The sequence below is a fragment of the Struthio camelus genome, chromosome 3 (assembly GCF_040807025.1).
Source record: "Struthio camelus isolate bStrCam1 chromosome 3, bStrCam1.hap1, whole genome shotgun sequence".
Taxonomy (NCBI): Eukaryota; Metazoa; Chordata; class Aves; order Struthioniformes; family Struthionidae; genus Struthio; species Struthio camelus.
This window is the reverse complement of record NC_090944.1, coordinates 98,632,523-98,651,974: the sequence shown is the minus strand read 5'-3', so window position 1 is coordinate 98,651,974 and position 19,452 is coordinate 98,632,523. Positions and strand designations below refer to the sequence as shown.

At 38.6% G+C, this 19,452-nt stretch overlaps 1 protein-coding gene and 1 long non-coding RNA gene across 6 annotated transcripts in view; both read left to right on the top strand.

Annotated features, from left to right (window-relative positions):
• The window catches only part of AKT3 (AKT serine/threonine kinase 3), a 165,649-nt gene that overhangs the window by 50,029 nt on the left and 96,168 nt on the right, over nt 1–19,452 (top strand). Inside the window, exon 1 of one of the 5 annotated variants that reach the window (XM_068939304.1) lies at nt 3,408–3,522. The exons of the other annotated variants lie outside the window; for them this stretch is intronic. Within the exon in view, the coding sequence (XP_068795405.1) occupies nt 3,516–3,522 (7 nt within the window). The 5' untranslated portion in view covers nt 3,408–3,515. Of the gene's footprint in view, nt 1–3,407; nt 3,523–19,452 lie in introns of those variants that run through there. 5 annotated transcript variants of the gene reach the window in all.
• Nucleotides 6,000–19,447, top strand: LOC138066815 (uncharacterized). The gene is made up of 3 exons (XR_011140321.1): nt 6,000–6,298; nt 6,685–8,312; nt 17,124–19,447. It is a non-coding gene; the product is annotated as an uncharacterized lncRNA (long non-coding RNA).

The following is a 19,452-nucleotide window of genomic DNA, read 5'->3' as shown; positions in this document are numbered from 1 at the left end:
ATTCACACAGGAAAAAGCTCTTGCCTCTGTCCATCTGTCTTAAACTAAATAGCACTTGTGATTACATTGCATGTATCCCAAAGTTAAAACACTCTCATTAGAATTTCTGAAAGGTTTGCCTCTGTATCTGAGGTTTCAGACATCTTCACAGAGATAGGGATCAGACTTTGGGAAAGACTCTCCGTAAAATGCCTAAATATTGAGTAGAAGAGTCCTACCTAAAAATATCATTCAGGTGAAGCTACTTAGAAGGAAACACAAACCATTATCTTTCTGAGGTTTTAACAGAATCCATCTCCCAAGTCAAATCTTGTGGCAGTAGGAATCCTGGGAAGCACGTATGAATGAAATAATTCAAGACCTTATGATTCAGTTAGTTTGGTTATGTCTACAGAAGTAACCTGTTCTCCTGTAATTTAACAAGGAAGTAAGAATAACACCACTGGTCAGTCAGATGCATATCCTGGCTCTGACAGTGGCTTATCTCTAGTAGTTGATGCTGGAGAAGCATATAAAGAATAGGGAAAGAGGTTTTCTTCAGTCTTTCTGCAGTTCCTCACAGTTGGCTTTCCTCTTTACTAGTCTGAACAACTTTGTGCAATCACTTGCTTTTCTTACCAGACCACTGACCTTCTTTTCCCCATCATTTTTCACTGTTGAACCCAAGGGTAGACCGCTGCAAATCTCCACTGGTGACGTTCCTTTCGTTGTGATAACTAACCGGTTAGTCTGCCTTTTTGTTACCTGTTTTCTGGTGTTTTTTTTTCTTTTTTCCTCCTCTTGAGAGGATCATCCCTTTTATCCTGTGGAAGCTTAGTTTCTTTGCTAGCCTTTGGTTAAGGGTGTTGTTGAATGTCATCTGGAAATCTTAAGTAGTCTATCAACTGGACTTTTTTCCTGAGGTAAATGTTTATTCTATCTCTTTCAAAAAAAAAAAAAAAAAAAAAAGTGACCACACTCTAATAGATTTCTGTAATTGCTTTTTACAAAAGCCTTTCTGACAGTTTTGTCATGGTTATCTGTCTGCCCACTAATTCTGTTCTATTTATACTAATTTGTTCAATACCGATGTCAAGATCTTTGGTGTTCAACTTCTCTGGATCTTCTTTGGAACTCTTAAAAGAGACTGCAGTCACCTTAGCCATTTTACAATTGGAAGAGTGCAGAGGAAGTTATAACTACTCAAGGAAAATCTGCCTTGATAACACTTTTTGAGTAATCGGAAAACACAAATAATAAACGAACACAAAGGTAAACTGTCATTTCATAAAGGCCACAGGTTCTTTAAAAAAATAGTAAAGACACTAGGGAATGTTTGCTTTGAAGGAGGGCTATTTTATTACTTTTTGCAGTACTTACCTCATTCATCTTTTCCACAGGAAGAGATTTGAGAAAGCACTCAGTCTGATTTATATTAACATATGAACCTAAAGAAGTTTATTGCCATGCTTTTCTGGCACAGCAACTTGGGTGAAAAATCTTCAAAAATGTGATCAGACTTGTAAATCTGTAGTAATTAAAATCCTTTCGAGTCCTCTGCCTGTGAGAATGGCAGCAGATGTAAGGGTACATATATGAGCTGCTGTAAAAAGAGCAGAAGTTACTAGAAAAGCGTTGTGATGATCAGTAGTGGACAGTTACGGAATTTACTCATCAAGAAATGTTAGACTTTCTCACCTGATCTCAAAACCTTGCAACAGTTCGGGATACCTAAGATTATCTTTGGACAAACTATTTTGCCGTGTCCTTTTTTTTTTTTTTTTTTTTTTCCCCCTCCCTTGTCATATCCAGAGCTTTTAGCAAAAGACAGGGAAGGTGATTCAGTTATGAACCCAAAGGCAGAGGAGATCATTGTAGTCATATGCACCTCATATTTTGTCTAACATTGCCCTTTCTTCACAGTTTTAAGAAAATGTATGAAGTGGAATTTTTCACTTTGGAAGAGAATGTGGCATATTGGCTTTTTATATTCCAGAGTGTTTGTTCTACGGAGTCTGAATTTGTAGGTTTGAATGGGATTGGAGTTGATTTAAAACAGAATTCTTAAAATTGTTCTAAGTATAGTAGGTCTGCACTTAAAGTGAATAAAAGGAAGCTGAAGTATTAGAACAGGACTATGAATAAGATGTGTAGGATGGTACGGACTAGAGAACTGAGGAGGAAGAAAAGCATTCTAGGAAAGTTGCTTTGTTTCTTCCCTGCTTTGTAAAACTTAGCTGAAAGTGAATCCAAATGGCGTTGCCTAAATAAAGTGACTGAAATTACTTATGTAATTTATATGTCCATGTAGCAGACTGCTGCTCTGAAATAATCAGCACTTCACTGTTAGGCTCAACATATAAATGTTTTTTGTGATAGGTATCCCACAATGTATAAAAATCTACTGTAATTTTAGGACTTTGTCAAACCTGCGTGGCCTTTATGCATTTCACACATCAGCTGATACTTTTCTAGTTGGCATCCTTTTGAAACTGTTGTGTTTTCCAACTGCTCTTTAGTAGTGCTGAATACAAAGATTTTGGCTGTTAAGAGTATGAAGGTTGTTGCCATGTACCAAGAGTCTTGTAAATGAAGTCAACATGTAAAATTGCTTCCTCTATAACCACTATGATTCTGAATGGATACTGGGAGAGAAGGAGAAGGGGGAAAATCAAAATGAGCAGTTACTTTTGTCATGGTATTAATATGCTTTCACTTAACAAATAGCTGTTTGTGAGATCAGCCAGCAAGCAAGCAGGTGATGAGATAAATTAGTAGTGCAGACGTAATCTAACAAACAGGAGTTGCAAAACTTTGAGAATTCACTTTTCTAAAAATCGTGGGGAGTTCACCCCCAGGCAAGAGCATCAGGGAATCTAATCAGTTGCCTCAAACTGTGGAGTAGGCTTGGAAATTCTTCTTCTGGGAATTTGTCTGCCAGTGCCCCCCAGTAAATGATTAATCAGCTCACTGCTATCCTGGAGGTGGCTTTTGCTATGGAAGGGTGTCAAGCATGTGCCTTTGAGCGCTGAAAGGATGGTTGAAGGCTTTGAATACTTGGGGTGGCAAATTGCTGCAGGGTTTATTATTTGGGTTTTTTTTCCCCCTTATTAACTCCCCCCCTCCTCCCCCCCATCCTTTACCACCTTGTGAAGATCACCAGAGAAAGGCTAATTTTTCCGTGGTCATGCAAGGCTAATTTTTCCATTTTTATACAAGGCCTAGTTGATCACTTTGGAGGGCCGTAAAATACTTACTCAGGGTAGAAACTGCTTTAGCTTTATGTAATGAAAATTTGAAGTTCTGGCCCCAAGCCACTATTGACATTAAAGAATGAAGATGTAACTTCAGCCGCTGTCCTGTGATATCTAATTTTCCTTTTGCAGCACTGGCTTAAGTACACTTTTGCGCAGCACTTTGTTAGGAAGGAAGGAAGGTTCCCACAACACCTTGACAGCCTGTGCATGTGGAACACTGAACAAAAGCTGGAGATGTGTCGTATCAAAGCCGGAAGCTTCTGAGAGAAACCTACTGCTATGAAAGGTGCTCACTATATTTTGTAAACATCTGTGACAGAAATACAGAGAGCCTGACTTAGGAGGTTGGGAGCAACATTTAGGAATATCTTCAGAAAGTTATGTGTAAGCGTTGTGTAAGGATATATCTGTGAAATGCCCTTACTGGCCAGGGAATAAGGATCAACCGCTGGAGATTTAGAGAAAATGAATGTGTTGTAATGAAGGTTATGGAATAAAAAGAATATAATATGCATTCTTTATTAAATTCCTTTTAGGAAAGGTACTGCTCTATAACCTATTTCTTGATTCGGTATTTTTAATGCAATTTCAAATGCATTCTTTATATCTTTATATCTCTATATAAAAAATACCACATAGATTTTATTATTATTATTATTATTACTTATGTAATTGTTGGTCTGTACTGGTTCTCGTGCTTGCTCCCAGTAACATCTAGAATGAATGAATGGTTAGAGGTAACATACAGTAAAAATGCAACCTTCCCCTCAAGATATTATGCCAAAAAAATATCAGAGAAAGTTCTGTTGTTAATATATCTATACCAGGAGTAATTTGAAAGTTCACAGACATATGAGCAACCTTTCTGAGTGGTAGATTTAGCCTAGGTTTCTGTTCTCTTAACTGTCTTTCTTTAGTTTGCAGTTTTGTATGACAAGTTAATAAGTAATTTTGCACTTTTACATTCACCTTTGAATTGTAATGTCCAAAATAAGAATCCCTTCCAAAAACTGTTAGATACATTACAATTTTCCTTCATGTCATCTCTTGGAATTTTGTATACTAAATATCTGGTAATGCAGATTTTCACTAAACATACATGAAAAGATTTGAGTAGCATTGGAAATTTAGTTGTCCTTAGTCTTCATCATTCTAGAAGGCAAGGCATCCTTTTCTTTTGGTTTTAGGGAAAGATTTCCGTGTGTAAGAATTCAGAGTGTTTGAATTTAAATTTCCTATGAAAAGAATTGAAACTTAAATTGCCAATTGCAACAAGAAAGTAGTAAAACTGAAAATGTGAACCATACAGTTTCTTAGATGAGAAAGTTGTCTCAGCTCATAAAAGTTGGTATGTATTGTGTATCTCATAAAACAAGGTAATGTTTGGTTGTTTATGTCATGAGCAACAGTAAGAAAGAAAATAAGTTAACATTCTGTTTAACTAGCAGACAATTATGTCTCTGCGTCCAAAAGAAGTGATATGAGAGGTTGGAATGGAGGGTACTGCTTCCTAATAATTACTGATGTTGAGGGATCATGTGTCTGTTGCCATCTTAAAAGATCTGTTGTAAGTATGCAAAAAAGAGAATCTCAGGATGTTTATAACACATCTGGGCAAATAGAATTTTTTCTAAATTCTGAGCAATTTTTGGCCTGTTGCAGTATTTGTCATCATTTACAGCAAAGAACAGTAGCTTTAGGTGTGCAATATAGAGCTTCTTTGGATGGTAAGTTTGAGAATCAAAAGGTGTGAAGCCAGTACACTGAAGTTAACGTGTTAAATGCCTGAGTGTATATACACTCATTCAACAAGAGCTACTTTACTGGCCTTATTTTGTTGTTGTTTATATGCGTTAACCTGGACGCATTCTGTATTTCCTTATTAATTGTTGGTAGTCTGTAACATGATACTATTTGCAGGTTTGAATACGTTTGTTGATTTGATTGATTATTTAAAGTACAAGTAATTTAGAAAGTCTTCATCGCTACCTGTCCACTAGGGGGTTGAATGTCATTGATAATCCTGGGAATTAAAGTAAGATTCCAAAACAGAAATAAAACATGAAGAATATATATATTTTTCTGCTTAGAAAGATGTAATGACAGTTATACATTAAACTCATTGCCTACTGTCGTACTTCAAGGAAAGGGACATGTTGGCTGTGTTTTTCAGTCTCTTAAGCGTAAGAAAGTAGCCCAGACAGTTTGCTGACCTCAGATAGACCTTTAAGTCTCTGACTTGTCAGACAAGAGGGGCAGTACTCTTAATTGGCATTCAGATCACAGGCAGCCACTGGGCTGAATGCATAGCCAAGTACTGCTTTAGGATTTAGACAAAGCCACTCTGGCAAAACATCCCAGTTGTCAGGGTAGCTGGCGGTTTCCTAAAGAACTGTTACATAATGGAGAGACTGAGAAAAGCTTTAGGATGCAAATTTTTTTTTTTAAAGTAAAAATTAAAAAAAAAAAGTGGCGGTAACTAGTGAAAAGAAACATTTTTTCCCCCTCCTGATGATCTCATTCATTGTTTTCTCCTTCTGTTTAACTTCTTGGGGTCATAAACGTAGGTTGCTGTTTAAAACTGTAGTGATGTCACTCCGAAGGTCTTTTGTGGAAGAGGGGAAGGGATCATCTAAAAGTATTTGAGAATCTACACTTACAGATTTACTGCCTTTATAAGAGGTCAGCTATTTTTTTCTTTTCTTCTTCATTTAAAGCTGTGCTGTAAACTGGGAACGCAGCTATGGTATTAATGTTTACATTTGAATGATCCCATGTAACAGAAGTAAACATTCCGTTTATTACACACAACTGCCTCCAAAACTGAAATTGTGATCTAAAATCTCACTGATCCCTTTCCAGACATACAACCTATGTCCATGTGCTGATTGCCATGCACAATGCGAGGGTTTGACGCTTCCTGGTACTTACTGTTCCTCGCCTGCAGTACCAGAATGACGTCATGCTCGGGTACCGCGCTGAAAGCCACAGACAGCCTTTTCCCTCTATGGGAACAGGATATAAGAGGAGCAACTGCTGGCCACTGTGTTAGAGTGGTGGAAGTGAGTACCACAAAGGCCACTTAAAAAGATTTGTTGTGGTGCAGTTAGAGTGGAGCAAGGGACTCTAATCTCCATTACAATGCACTGGCTCGGCTGTGGATATTTTGGTATAAGCAATTTCATTTAGTCAGCCTTAGTTGTAAGTGCATTATATTGTTTTAGTTATAATATGTCCCTGTTTAACAAACTGCTTTTGAAAGTGTACTTGTTTGCTACGAGTACTGCTGTCTCACCCCTTTTAAATACTGTTCCAGCCACTAGACAATGCTTATTTGTTAAACAACAAACTGGTACAGTACTCTTACCCAGTCTGCTGAGGAAGGATTTCAAAGACCACGTATGTTTTCTGTAGGCATATGACTTTGTTTTGTTTTTTTTTTTTGCAGGAAATTAGGAGGACTGAGGAATGGAGGAAACGAGGGAATACCTCTTACAACACAAGTTTTTGAAGGGGGAGTGAGAGCACACTCTTTCCAGAAGCTCAGTCTTTGGGAAGAGTAGGAAGAGGCAGTTCTTTTACCAGACCCCTTTTGTAACAGTTTTGAGGGGTCCTAGTAGAAACACTTAACCAGCACCAACTTCAGTTCCTACCAAGAAAACTGGGATACTGACTTATGCTTTCTAGGTGGTCTCAGAGCAGTATGAGCAGTACTTTCCTGATCACAAGCAATTCATTAAACAGGAGGAAAAGACAATGAAAGATCAGTTTGGGAAGCTGAACCATCCACGAAAGAATCATAATAGAATCAACAGTCATGCCCAAAACATGTTGGCAGTAATCACGACCCAAATCTCCTACAGCAATGAGGGCTTGCTGAAGTAGCCAGCCACTAATCGTGTTCTTCTAGATGTATTCTGTTCACAGTTTGTTGTCATACCTTTGAGTAGTCCTACGCAGTGGGCAGGGTAATTCATTGGTCCCAGGTTGCCAGGGCTGTATGAACAGTAATAACTATAAGTGGTCACTTTTCTGTAGGCTTTTGTGCTCTTTAGTAATGATTTGAAGGCTGCATCATCCATGTCTGGTTGTCTCTGTTAGCCTTGCTGACTGCCCTTGCTAACTTTATTCACTGCTAGTCTTTCTAGTACCTGGGTTTGTCTCCAGCTGCTCCTGTTAGTTGTGCCTGTTAGTTTGCTCTGTCAACCAGTCTGTTAGCAACTCTTTTGCAGCACTGGACCTCCTCTCATAGCAGCCCTGGGAGTGTTTCACTTTTGCAGTAGATACAGTGATGTGCACAACCTTTATGGAGTGGTTGCCACAAAAGAGAGACTTTCAGAAAGGAGTTATTCCTTTCCTTACCAACAATCAAATGAACTCTCACATCATTAAAACCTTTTTCGGCCAAAGTTAACTCACCCAAGCTTACTAGCTACAGCACTGAGCTAGTTTACTTCATTTGGAGAATATTGAGCGCAGGTGGATTGTCCGTGCATTCTTTAACATAGCAATAAATACTGTATTTTCTCTGGCATTGCACGTTAGTGGTCCTTAACAGGAAGGCTTCCAGAAAAACACAGCTAAGGCCTGTGTGGGTGTGATGCTTTAGTCTGTGTAGTCCCTTACTTTACATGCCTGCTGGCTGCTAGCCAACAAAATACTCTTTGGAGTTATGAAGGAAGGACTGTTCTTTCCTGTCAGACTTCACCCCACCTTGCTCACCTGAGTTTTGTAAGGAGTGACTGGTTCATCCTAAAGATACCCAGTGTTCCTGAGGAAACCCAGCAGTCAGGTCTTACTTACTGCTGCATTGCTACGTAGTGTTTTGCAGGAAGAATTCAGTCTTACAGTGCAGCCTTGGTTTGGTATGGAGACCTGCTTAGAATATTAGCAAAGAACATAAGCTGTACCATAAGCTTGGTGCAGAAATTTCTGTCCTTTACATCTGCCCAGCTCTGTTTTTAGGAAGATTTCACCTTCCATCAGCACACATGCAAAAACTGAAAAATCTGAATGGAGCATTCATGTGGAAAGGGGCTTTAAGGAAAAAGTGTTATGAAAAGCAGTAAATCAGAGGTAACTATAAAGCCATAAAGCTCCAAATGGTCTTGTGTTAAAATTACGTTTATTTCTCTCTTCTCAGGAATCCATGGTTGCTTAGTATCTTTTGGTTGTTCTTTGAGTGATTCATTTAAAACTTGAGTTTTCAAAGCATTTCTTTAGAATGTTTTCATATCAATCTCACGTGCATGCTGAAATATATGCTCTGTATTACAGTGAGTGTAAACATATACATATATTTTGCAGGATGTTGCTAGTTTGTAAAGCTTCTTACCAAATAACGTATTTCTTTGCAAAAGCTGACAGCGACCTCCAAAGAAACTTTTGGTTATATACTATGCTTTTCCTTCCTCTCACACCTTTATACTTGAAACAATTCATGCTTGTGTGTATAAATGGAATACCAGGCCATAAGCTCCTCCTTATGCTTGAACTCACTCAATACAGTATTTTTGTTAATTAATTCCCTTTGAGTGTCCCAAAGAGTCTTAAGCAAACAAACAAACAAACGGAGTATGTGTCTGCTTCTAACTTTATGTGTGAGGGTGATCTGAATGAGTAGTAAACACCCTTATAGTTGTAGTTTCTGTTAAACATATAGCAGACTTATTAGACAATGAAAAAACTGAACCATATTCATTTATCTGCTTGGAGCTGTTTAAGCATTTCGCAGCTCTTCATTCCCACCTTCCCACCGTGTTACGTGATGACAGTAGAAGTTACTGTTTCCATCAGGAATTCTGTAACAAATTATTAATGCATAATCTATTTTACTGCAAAATCAGAAGGATTAGTTTAAACCGCTGCATATGTGTTCATGTTCTGAGCCAGAGAGATTATGATGTACTTGGATTAGCTAAACTAATGTCTAGTTGTCTCTAGGTGGGAGGAAAAGGGACCTGCTGACTGTGACCTTTGCATATGCATTTCTACTACATCCTTTGCTCTAGCGGTAGTGTTCATTTCAGTGAGCAGTGTTGGTTCAGGGAATTAAACTGATAGAAAAAAATAACCCTTACCAAAAAGAAAAGTTACTTGTTTTCTGTTGGTTTAACTCCTTGAATTACCTCACTGCGGGTCAAATGGGTGGCAGTGTTGATGCTTTGGAGAGGCTGCATTGTTCAGTGGCTGGCTGTATTGTGAAATTTGACTGTTAGGATTATGGTGTAAGAGCTAGGAATGCAAATCACAAAGCTTACCCTAATGCAAGATGGCCTTCTCTTAGGTACAGTCCGTAATTTATACCAAGAGCTTGACGTCCCACACGTAACTATAATTTTCATGTTTCTTCATCTTTAAATATACAAGCTCAGTATGTTTGTGTCCATGGAGTAGTCTTTATTTTTTAGAAAATCTAGATTTTTCTGTTTTTTCAAGAGAGAAACAATGGCGAAAAAAGAAATTCAGTTTCACTGTGAGGTTTTCTTGTACAATTGAAACTGGGTTCACTGCTTAGACCATGGCTTATTCATTAGCTAATGGACAAACGGAGAGCATCAGTTGATTTGTCATCCTCTATCTGGGTTACTCAAAGGATGCTATCTCTCTGGAGGAAGCCCAAAAATCAGCTTTCCCTGGAATTTGCCAGACATATGATGTTCCCTGCATCTTTGTGGGAGGTCATTGCGATATTATAACCTTTTATTAGTCTTTGTACTCATTCTTTAGGTTTCTTAGGGAATAACGGCTACGAGTGCAGTGCGTATTGCTTGGCTGGCCCTGCAGAACTGAAGCTGTTGTATCATTTCCAGTTGAGAAGAAGCTGATGAAAGTATAGTGAACCTTGTTAAAACTTTACAGAGCTCTGTAAGTCATCCAACATGGACATCTGTAACAAAAAACCAAACCAAAACGAAAAACTCTTCTGTTACAGATGCGTTTAGTGGGACCTCAGCTAGTTTTTGTTATGGGTGGAGGATGTCCAAGTAACCTGTCAACACTACACTATCTTCCAGTCCTGGAAAGGTGCTGTACTCTGATGGTCATAGATTTTCCTGCCTGTTCACCCAGGGTTGAGATCTTTCTTTCCGTCTCCTCTGGCCTGTCTTTATCCGAGCAGTATGTATTTGTCACCTGTAGGCCTTTCTCCCCGCTGTGTTCTCACTCCCTGTACAGTCCCAGTTAAACTCGTTAAGCTTTTCATTTGTGAAAAATTTAATCCTTCGGCAGATGCTGAATATGGAATTATTCAGCTCAGTAGTTAAAATCTGGCAAATCATAAGCTAGTAAAACCAGAGAGTTTAGCTATAGGTGGCACTGCCAGCCCAGTTTATGAGAATTGGCACCTTAGGGTTTGATTTTGGAGACAAGGCCACTAGACTGTTTATTGTTCGTACTGAACTCACCTGTAGAAATGCATTGCTGTGGTAGAGCATTTGGAACTGTTGTTCGGTAAGAGGCCTGAAGATAAACAGCTGTGTAGATGCGGTGAAAGTCTGAGAAGCGGGAATGGAGTGATACTTGAATACATTATTTAAACAATTAAAAAACCATGTAGAGGTACTCTGAGTGTATTTTGTAGTCATTAAACAGAGGAAAGCACATGCATTCTGACCAAGTAATTTTTTTTGTTTTTAATATCAACTTGGAGCCTATTAGGAGCAGCAGCAGTCTACAGGCAAGACTTTCACCCGCCTATTGTCTGATAAAACTAGAAGCCAAGTTCTTGTTATTAAAAATAAATATTGTTAGTTCCTGGGAACATTTCTGTTAAAAAGGGAAATCCTGAACATTGAAGGCTTACTATTTTTATGGTGCTATTTTGGCAGCTGTCCTTGTTTTCCTATTCACGATGAGTGTTACATGAGTGACCTGACATTTGTCGGACTGTTATTTTTTGCAAACATCTTCTTATTACTGGTGGCACTTTAATGATAACTGTGAACTTATCATAGTTCAGTCTGAACTAAAAGGGTAGTGATGTTTAAAGAAAAGGCTGGAACCTTAGTTTCACTTTGAGTTTATAGATTGCAGCCAACACAATACTGAACAGGTACAGGGGAAAAAAACCAAAGTGTAGGAAAACAGCTAATTATAGTAATTGCAGCTGGTTTCAAAGTACTTCTAACAGTTTGTGCATAATGCTTACTTGAAAGCATCAAATGGGCGCTAGTTGTGAAATAGAACACCTGTTTGTTGTTGAGCATGTGTTTATGCAGATGATTTTTGTTGTCAAAGCACCTTGATGTAGAGTAGTCCTGTTTACATTTACATTCTCCCCAAAGGATTAACAGTGTTCTCTCAATAAATTTGCAGTCTATTCTCCTCTCAAAGGCTGCTGTTTGGAGGGTGGTGTGAACGAGGCAACAAGTGCTTGCTAATCACTTGAATATACATAATTAGCGACAGTCTGGTGCACTGGAGTCTTTGTAGAACCATAACAATACTGATTGGCAGCAGCAGATAACAATAGTTGTGGCAAGGTACTCTATGTTGAATATTTGAAGGTGTTTTTCTTTTATATTTGCAGTGGGCATTTTGAGTTAATTATGCCATTATTCTGGAACACTCTTTTACCATATTGTGTTAATGCCAGAGTTAAATACCACTCATGTTGTAAACAAAAGAATAAGAGCTTTAGTAAATACTTTGCTGCTTTTGAGACTAAGCTGGATTCCCTTTTTTTTTTCCCCATCTCCCCATTTTTGACTCTCTTTCTGCCCAAAGTCACACTGGAAGGTATGTCTAGAAATTTTGGGGTTAAGGTGCACGAAGTCAAGTTCTGCTTGACTCTATTCTGCAGAGATCAGTTTTATGTCTGGCTCTATTTGACAGGTTCAGTACTTCAGGAAGCAAATACTTGCTGATAAAGTTGCTGATAAAATTTATAGATAACATAGACTAGAATGTAATAATAAACAACACAGAAAATAATCTGGATTGCTTTTCATGCTTTTTCATGTTCTAACAAGATGTGTTTTAATATAGGAAAATGCTTAACGTCAGCTTAATTTAAGGGAAAACACTGGAACAAGGAAACTATGAGTATATAGAAAATAAAGAAATGAGTCATTGTGGATTTGGCAAATTGTATCAAACTAATCAAAATTTGTTTCATTGACAAGGTAGCAGGCTGTATATAGGAGAGAAGCTTTGGATGTCATTATCTTGGATTTAGTCAGGCTTCTGATGTTCTGTGAATAAAATTATTTTGTAGGGAAACGAAAAAAGGGAAAGTGTATATTACATGAAACAACTGTGAGGTTTGTTTCTAACCGCAAAACTGTTAGGAAAAGGTGCTGAGTAATTATTAAAGGTTCTTTGTCAAAGTGGAAAGTGCATAGTACAGAATTTTGCTAAGCTCCGATGTGCGTTCTGCCTATGCAGTACTTTCATTGGTGATCTGAGTAATGGGAAAGAGAACGCTTATTACGTTTTCAGATGTCTCCAGGGTGAAAGGGGCTGCAGGTGTGTTGGAGGATAGGATTTGAATTCGGAATGATACCAATAACTTCGAGACATGATCTGTAAGGAGCTGGAAGCTATTTGGGAGGTGCGAGTGTGCTGTTCACCCTAGAAAGATCAATTATACAAAAAACAGGACAGAGAACAAGTGGTTAGGTAGTAGCTCTTCAGAAGAGAATCCAGTAGTTACCATGGATCACAAGCTGAATATTGAATTATCACTTGCTGTTGTCAAGAAGGCAAACAGAGGCATGCAGCAGCAGAGCCTGCAAGATGCATCTTTCTGCTCCACTGAGTACTTCAGGTCTCAGTTGGACCACTGCATCCACTTCTGGGTGGTGCAGTTGAAGAAAGATGTGGACTATGAAAAGAGACCAGCAGAAAGCAATGAGTGTGTTCAGCAATACAGGAAGTGTGACGTATGGGTGTAGGATTAAAGAACTGCAGTTATTTAGGCTAAAGAAGAGAAAGTGGAGTATGACCTGTTCTCCGTGTTTACAGTAGAGAGGAGAAGAAATAGTGAATTTAAATTGTTGCAAGGAAGGTTAGTTTGCATATTGGGAAAACTTTTTTACACCAGTGGTCCATCTAATCCGGTATTCTGTCACCAGCAGCAGCAGCAGCAAAGAAGGTGGTATTTAGGGAAACCATGCAAGCTTGGCCACTTTCTCACAGTTCATTCTCCTTGCACTTTCCCAGTGACCAGAATTGTTGAATCAGTAATGTTAGATGGTGCATCCCTGCATAGCTCTTCTGGTATCTGTTTATGGATCTGTTGTCCAGGAATTTAAGTTCTTTTAGAACCTGCTAGCTGTCTGCCTCCACAACCTCCTGTGGCAGCAAGTCTCAGAAGTACCTTTTAAAAGAAAACTTCTTAAAGACATTTTTTTTTTTTGATGTTTTAAATGGATCTCCTGGTATTTTTACCAGGTGCCCTAATTCTTGAACTGTGGGATTTGGTGAACAAGAGTCTGAGGAGTCCCTGTCTTTTTATTCTCTCTTTGTAAAGGCAGCTGTTCCATCACTAGATCATTTTGGTTGCCCTTCTCTATACTTTCTTATAATTCCACTACATCCTTCTTGAGATGTGGAGACCAGACTGTGCATAGTAATGAAGATGTAGGCACAGCAATGTTTTCTTTATCAGCAAAATGACATCCTTTCTCTTGTTCTGAGTACCCTTTTTGAAATGCCCAACTTTTTGTCAGGTTTTTTTGGCTGCTGCTTTACATGAACTGATTATTTCATAGAGCTGTCAACAGTGACTCAAGAACTCTCCTGAACTACATAATTCCTGATTCTAAGATAAATGCTGTGAGACTTGGTTTAGATTATTTTTTTTCCTAGACACGTTACCTCACATTTATCTCCGTGATGTTCATTGGTCACCTTTTTGCCTGGTCAGTTTTGTGACGTCCTTCTGGATTTCTGTGCCGCTGGCATGGCATTTGATTATTCAGAAATACATAATGTCATCTATAAGTTTTAAGAGTTCATGGATTACACTGTTGTCCAGGTCACTGATGCAGATGTTCCATAAAAATAATCCCAGCGCTGACCTCTGGGGGACCCTACTACTGACTCTTCCTCATCCTAAAAGGTGACCATTGAGCATTACCTTTTTCTTCCTGTTCCTTAGGCAACTTGCAGATTGTGTAAGATCCTCTCCTCCAGTCCTGTGGCAGCTTAGTTTCTTTAACTGTTTTTGGTGAGGAACCTTGTCAACCATGCTTGGAAATAGAAGTACATTATGCCTACCAGGTCCCATTCATCCACGTGCTTATTGACATGCTCGTACAACTCCAGCAGGTTCGAGATGCAGGCTTTCCCTTCCCAGCAACCATGCTGGCCTTGTCCCAAGGGATCATATTTACCCATGTGCTCTATGATCTCACTTATTAATAGAGTCGCTCTACTGACTTAACGAAGAGCAGAAGTCAGACTCAGAGACTCACAGTTCCTGGGATCCCCTCTAGTATCTCCTTTTGTTTGGAGTTGTGTTGGCAATCCATCAGTCTTCTAGGACTGTGGCCATCTATAGGGATGGGTTGCACACCTTGGCCAGCAGTTCTGTGCTTTCATGTTTCAGTTTCTTCAGCTTTCCTGTCTCACTGTCACCCAGTCCTGTTGACTTACTGATATGTAGTAATTCGTACATGTTTTTACATCAAAATCACCTAGGCTTGACCTGTCTGTTACAGGGACTAGTTTGGAAATCTTTGCAGTGTCTTTAGCAGTAAAGACCAGTGAAAAGTAGTGCTATGACGAGAAGTGCTTCTCTGCTGTGGCCTTGTTATCCTTGAGTCCTGTTTCTGTGCTTTTTTTATCCAGCAGTGCCACCGATGTCTTGTCTGGTGTCCTGGTTTTAATGCATTGAGAGAGCGGTTTGAGCATCATTTGCAAGATGCTCTTCAGATTCCTTTCTATTCCTCTTAATTTTCTGTTTACTTGTGACCTGCCACGTGTTATGCTCTTTCCTTTTCTTCCTCATTTGGGCAAGCTTTTCATTCTTAATACTGACTTTTTCCTTATAATAGCCTCTTTAACTTTGCCATTCAGACAGCCAGGTGGGGAGGGGAAGGAGAGACCACTTTGTTTTCTTTTTAGTTCTGGCAGTTCTTTTTCCTGGCCTTCTATTATAGTATTTTTAATAGCCTCAAGCTGTTTGTATGCTACTGGCTTTTGAGCTTGTCCTTTGCCTTTTTTTTTTTTTTTGACCATTTTTCTCATTTTTGCATAATTTTTTCTCTTGATGTTGAATATTTGCATAACAGATTTATTTGGCCACCTTTCTTCCACGTCAATGCTAAACCTACGCATAAAGCATTAGAATAGATGCCTGTGGAGAGAGAGATATTTTCCATTATGGGAGACTTTCTAATAATAAGTTAATAGTAATAATAGTAGTTTCCATCCTGTTGTTTACAGACCGAGGGGGATATGTGCACTGAAGAGTATGTAAAAGGTAACAGGAAAAAACCAAGCTGACTTGTCAGGGGCTAAAGACTTTGTATTTCTCTTGGTATCTACTGGAAAATGTTAAGGGTCTACAAACTGAAAAACGTTGAAACCCACTGACTTAGATAATATCTTGGGATTCTTTCTTGCTTGTCATTCTGAGAGTTCCTAGTAAAATTCTGTGGCAAACAGTTTCCTTGCCATCTTTGAAGATATATAGTAAGAGTGCAGAGGAGTAAATCAATTGGCGTAGGGAGATGGGAATTGTGAGCTCCGTTCTAGATTCTCTTTTAATATTTAATGTTAAAATGATTATGTAAATCCTGGAAAAGTAGTAGAGAAGAATAATGATAGTGTTTTCGGTGTTGGATAGAAGGACTTTAAAGCATGAGATTCTAAGAACTTGTATGAAGATTGAGGGTATCTGATTGCCTTGCCATGTGAAAGAACCGTAATGGGGCAAAGTAAAGGGCTCTTTAATTTAGCAGGGTAAGGAATAGTGGAATTCCATGACTGAGTGTTAAAGCCAGATGTATTTAGAGTGAAGATTAAAACTTTTGACAGCAGTAAGGGTGAAAAAGAGAAAGATTTGAAAAATACTAAGCAGAGTATCTTGATACCTTCAAACCAAGACAGAATGCATTTTGGAAGATAAGCACTAGAAGACCAATTTTTTTTACCAATATATGCATGAGTGGGGGAAATTTTGTGGCCTGTTTCATTGATAAGGTCAAACTAAGTGATCAGATGTTCCTTTCTGTCTGAAAATATGGCACCATGAATAAAAATCACAAGATATCCTACACAGATTTGCATATAAGACATTCAGACTAATAATTGAACATGAACTTGCAAAGGCTTTATCTAAGATTTGCTCAGAGTATTGTTATTTAAACGAAACATTAAAAATCCAGTTTTTCTTTGCAGAGGTGCCTGCTGATATGACATCTGAGAAACACTGTCTCAGTATCAGTATTAAATATTGAAATTATTGTAGCTACCAGTGTGTTTGGTACTCCTTGTTAATTCTGTACTGCTTTTGCCAGCGCTTTAGCACTTTGGGACTCAGTGCTGTGGAAGGTTAGAGCTCTCCTAAATGGATGTAGTGTGTTTAACTTGCTTCCTCTGCTGGGTATTTTTGTTTTCTTCCCAAGTTAATCTCATTAGTCCTTTACACTGCGCTTATTGAGGGTGCTTATTCATTGTAATCAAGTAATTTCTTAATATTCTTTTGATATGTTAAGTAAATGGAGTTGTTTAAAGAAGCCGTAAGGTCACTTCTCTAGCATGTGCAGTGTTTTTGTGTACACTCTGCGATTAAAAGCATTGTGTTTGTGGTAGCACGGATACAGACTTACTGCGGCGGGGGTAGGGGGAGGGAAAGTAGCTAAAAGTATCTTATAAGTCACTGTTAACTTTCCTCATTAAATGAAGGCAACATTATTACTATTTCTGCTTTTAAAGCCATAGGAGCAAATGCCCGCAAAGAATGCAGCTGGGCAGCATGACCATCCTTTTGCAAACGGAGGCCGCAGCAAGGAGCTATGTGTTTGTGCTTTGGTGCTTGGACCATCAACAAGAGATAAACATAAAGCCATCCTACCCATTATTCGCATAACCAGATCATTCAAACACATACCCAGTGTGCTGGAGAAATTTTGAAAACTGTATCGAGAGGATATTTTCTTTTATGGATAGTCCTATCTAACTGAGCTGCTGATGGCAGAGGAGATTCTGCTAAACTCTGTCTGGGTCACATCCCTCTTGCCACTTTGTGTGGATTTGGCAAGTCTATGACTTGAAGGCTGATGGTATCAGTGATCTGACCTGACAGAACACTGTCCTCCTCCCCTCACCCTCACCCGCTTTTTTTCCCTACTGGCCTACTGAGCTGCACAACTGGTAGAGCTGACAAAGAGAACAGCTGGAGTACATAGTGGGAAGGAAGAGGAAGCAGGGTTTCTTCTCAGCTGGATCAGCTGAGGTGTAATGAAAAATGGTGCCTGGTATTCTCTGCATTAGTTTGTCAGAACTGGAGAATTCTGAAAATGGCCTTTATAATCAACTCCCGTGGGGAAAACAGACTATTATTTCAAGAGGATGAGAAACTTCTGGAGGACTGGAAAGTGTCTACAGCTTACATATCATTGATCACTTGGTCGCACCTTATTCTGTCCCATGCTGAGATTAAAAAGTACATTAAAGAACAGCAAGATCTCTGGGAAACGTGCCACCCCTTGAACATCTCAGGTGGTCTGAAGAGGGCTTGGTGTCTGTAACTGATAATTGTGTCACTTCACAATTTCAGTGGTTCATTCTGTATCAAAATGTGATCTATTGATAAAAGCATCAAGTTGTCACTGAAATCTGAATAGCCTTGCTATAAAATTTAACTGTATTAAACTGTAGGCGAGCAGAAGAAAATCTTTTGTTCCAGCTATTTCAGCTCTGCTGCTGATGCTTGCTCTTCTTGAGTGCACGCTTGATAAACCGAAATATGGAAGCCTCTTAAGGCAGAGGAGGTGAAAAATCTGCGTCTTCTGCTACTGAGGAACTGGAATTCCCGTGGGAAGTTCAACATGAAAAAACGCAGCCGTTTCCTAACGGGCACTCATCTGCAGCAAGACCCCCAGAAGACAAAGCAACGTTTTACCTCTTGAGATTAACAAACGTGTTAGCTTTAGTACTGTAGTTTGGTAGTCAGGTGATAGACTGCCCATATGCCCTCCTACCGAATTCTGGTGTTAGGTTTGTTTCTGTTTGAAATTTGAAGCAAAAGCCTACCTTTATTCTATTGTCATTTGTTCCAGTTTTTGTCATAGATACGAAATTTTAAAAGATCTGTTAAGAAGTTCCATACCAGAATTTATTTTTCTCAGTTTAAGGCAGTCTTGGAAAGGTTTCTTTCCTCATTTTGCTATCTTTACTGGAGATTTATAGAAAGGATTATATAATTTAGATCACTTGAATGAAACGAAGCTTACTCTTTATGCGCTCTAAATGTTAAGGTGAATGCTTAAGAGCACTTTAGTCACCTGCACCATTCCAGTTCCTTCCCCAGTACAGCCTGGTACTTTTGGAGGTGCCTTGTATCCAAACTGCACAGGTAGAAAGGAGAGAAGGGAGAAATTTTCTTTGGGACACTTAGCGTCTGAAGGGATCTAACAGTGTTCCTGTAAACTGAGTGTACAAGTGTCCACATCTTTAATTCCCTGTCTGCAAAATTCTTTCTGGGGATTTGGACCAGTGATGTGAAGATTTCTTGATTCAAGTGTTCTGTTAGCCTCAAGACATAAGAAAAATGATTATTTAGTAGTTAGTATTTTGCAGTTAGGAAAAATGGAAGATGGATGATGTGTTGCTTTGAAGTACCGTGAAGTTTAGGTTTAATTTAAAAATATTCCAGTCATGGAGAAATTGTATTTTCCATCTTATAGTGCTTTATCACTTGCATTTTAGTAATCTGAGAAAATTATAAGTTGTAGTTTGTTTTAAGCAAGTCAGAAAATGCAAATGTTACGTCAGTGTTAGGAGGACATCATTTTTAAAGCCTGATGGAAGTATAAAGTATAGTACTGTGTTTACCCTCACACTATTACATGAGCTTCTATCCATTATAGATCCGATCCTTACCGTACATTTCAGCTATTTAGATTTTACTTAATTTATTGTTTTTACAAGGAAGTTGCAACCATGATTCTTAGAGAATTCTGTAATTCAGTAAAATAGAAACAAAATACACAACTACCGCTAATAAATGTTTTGATTAAAATGGACATTTCTGAACCTTCTA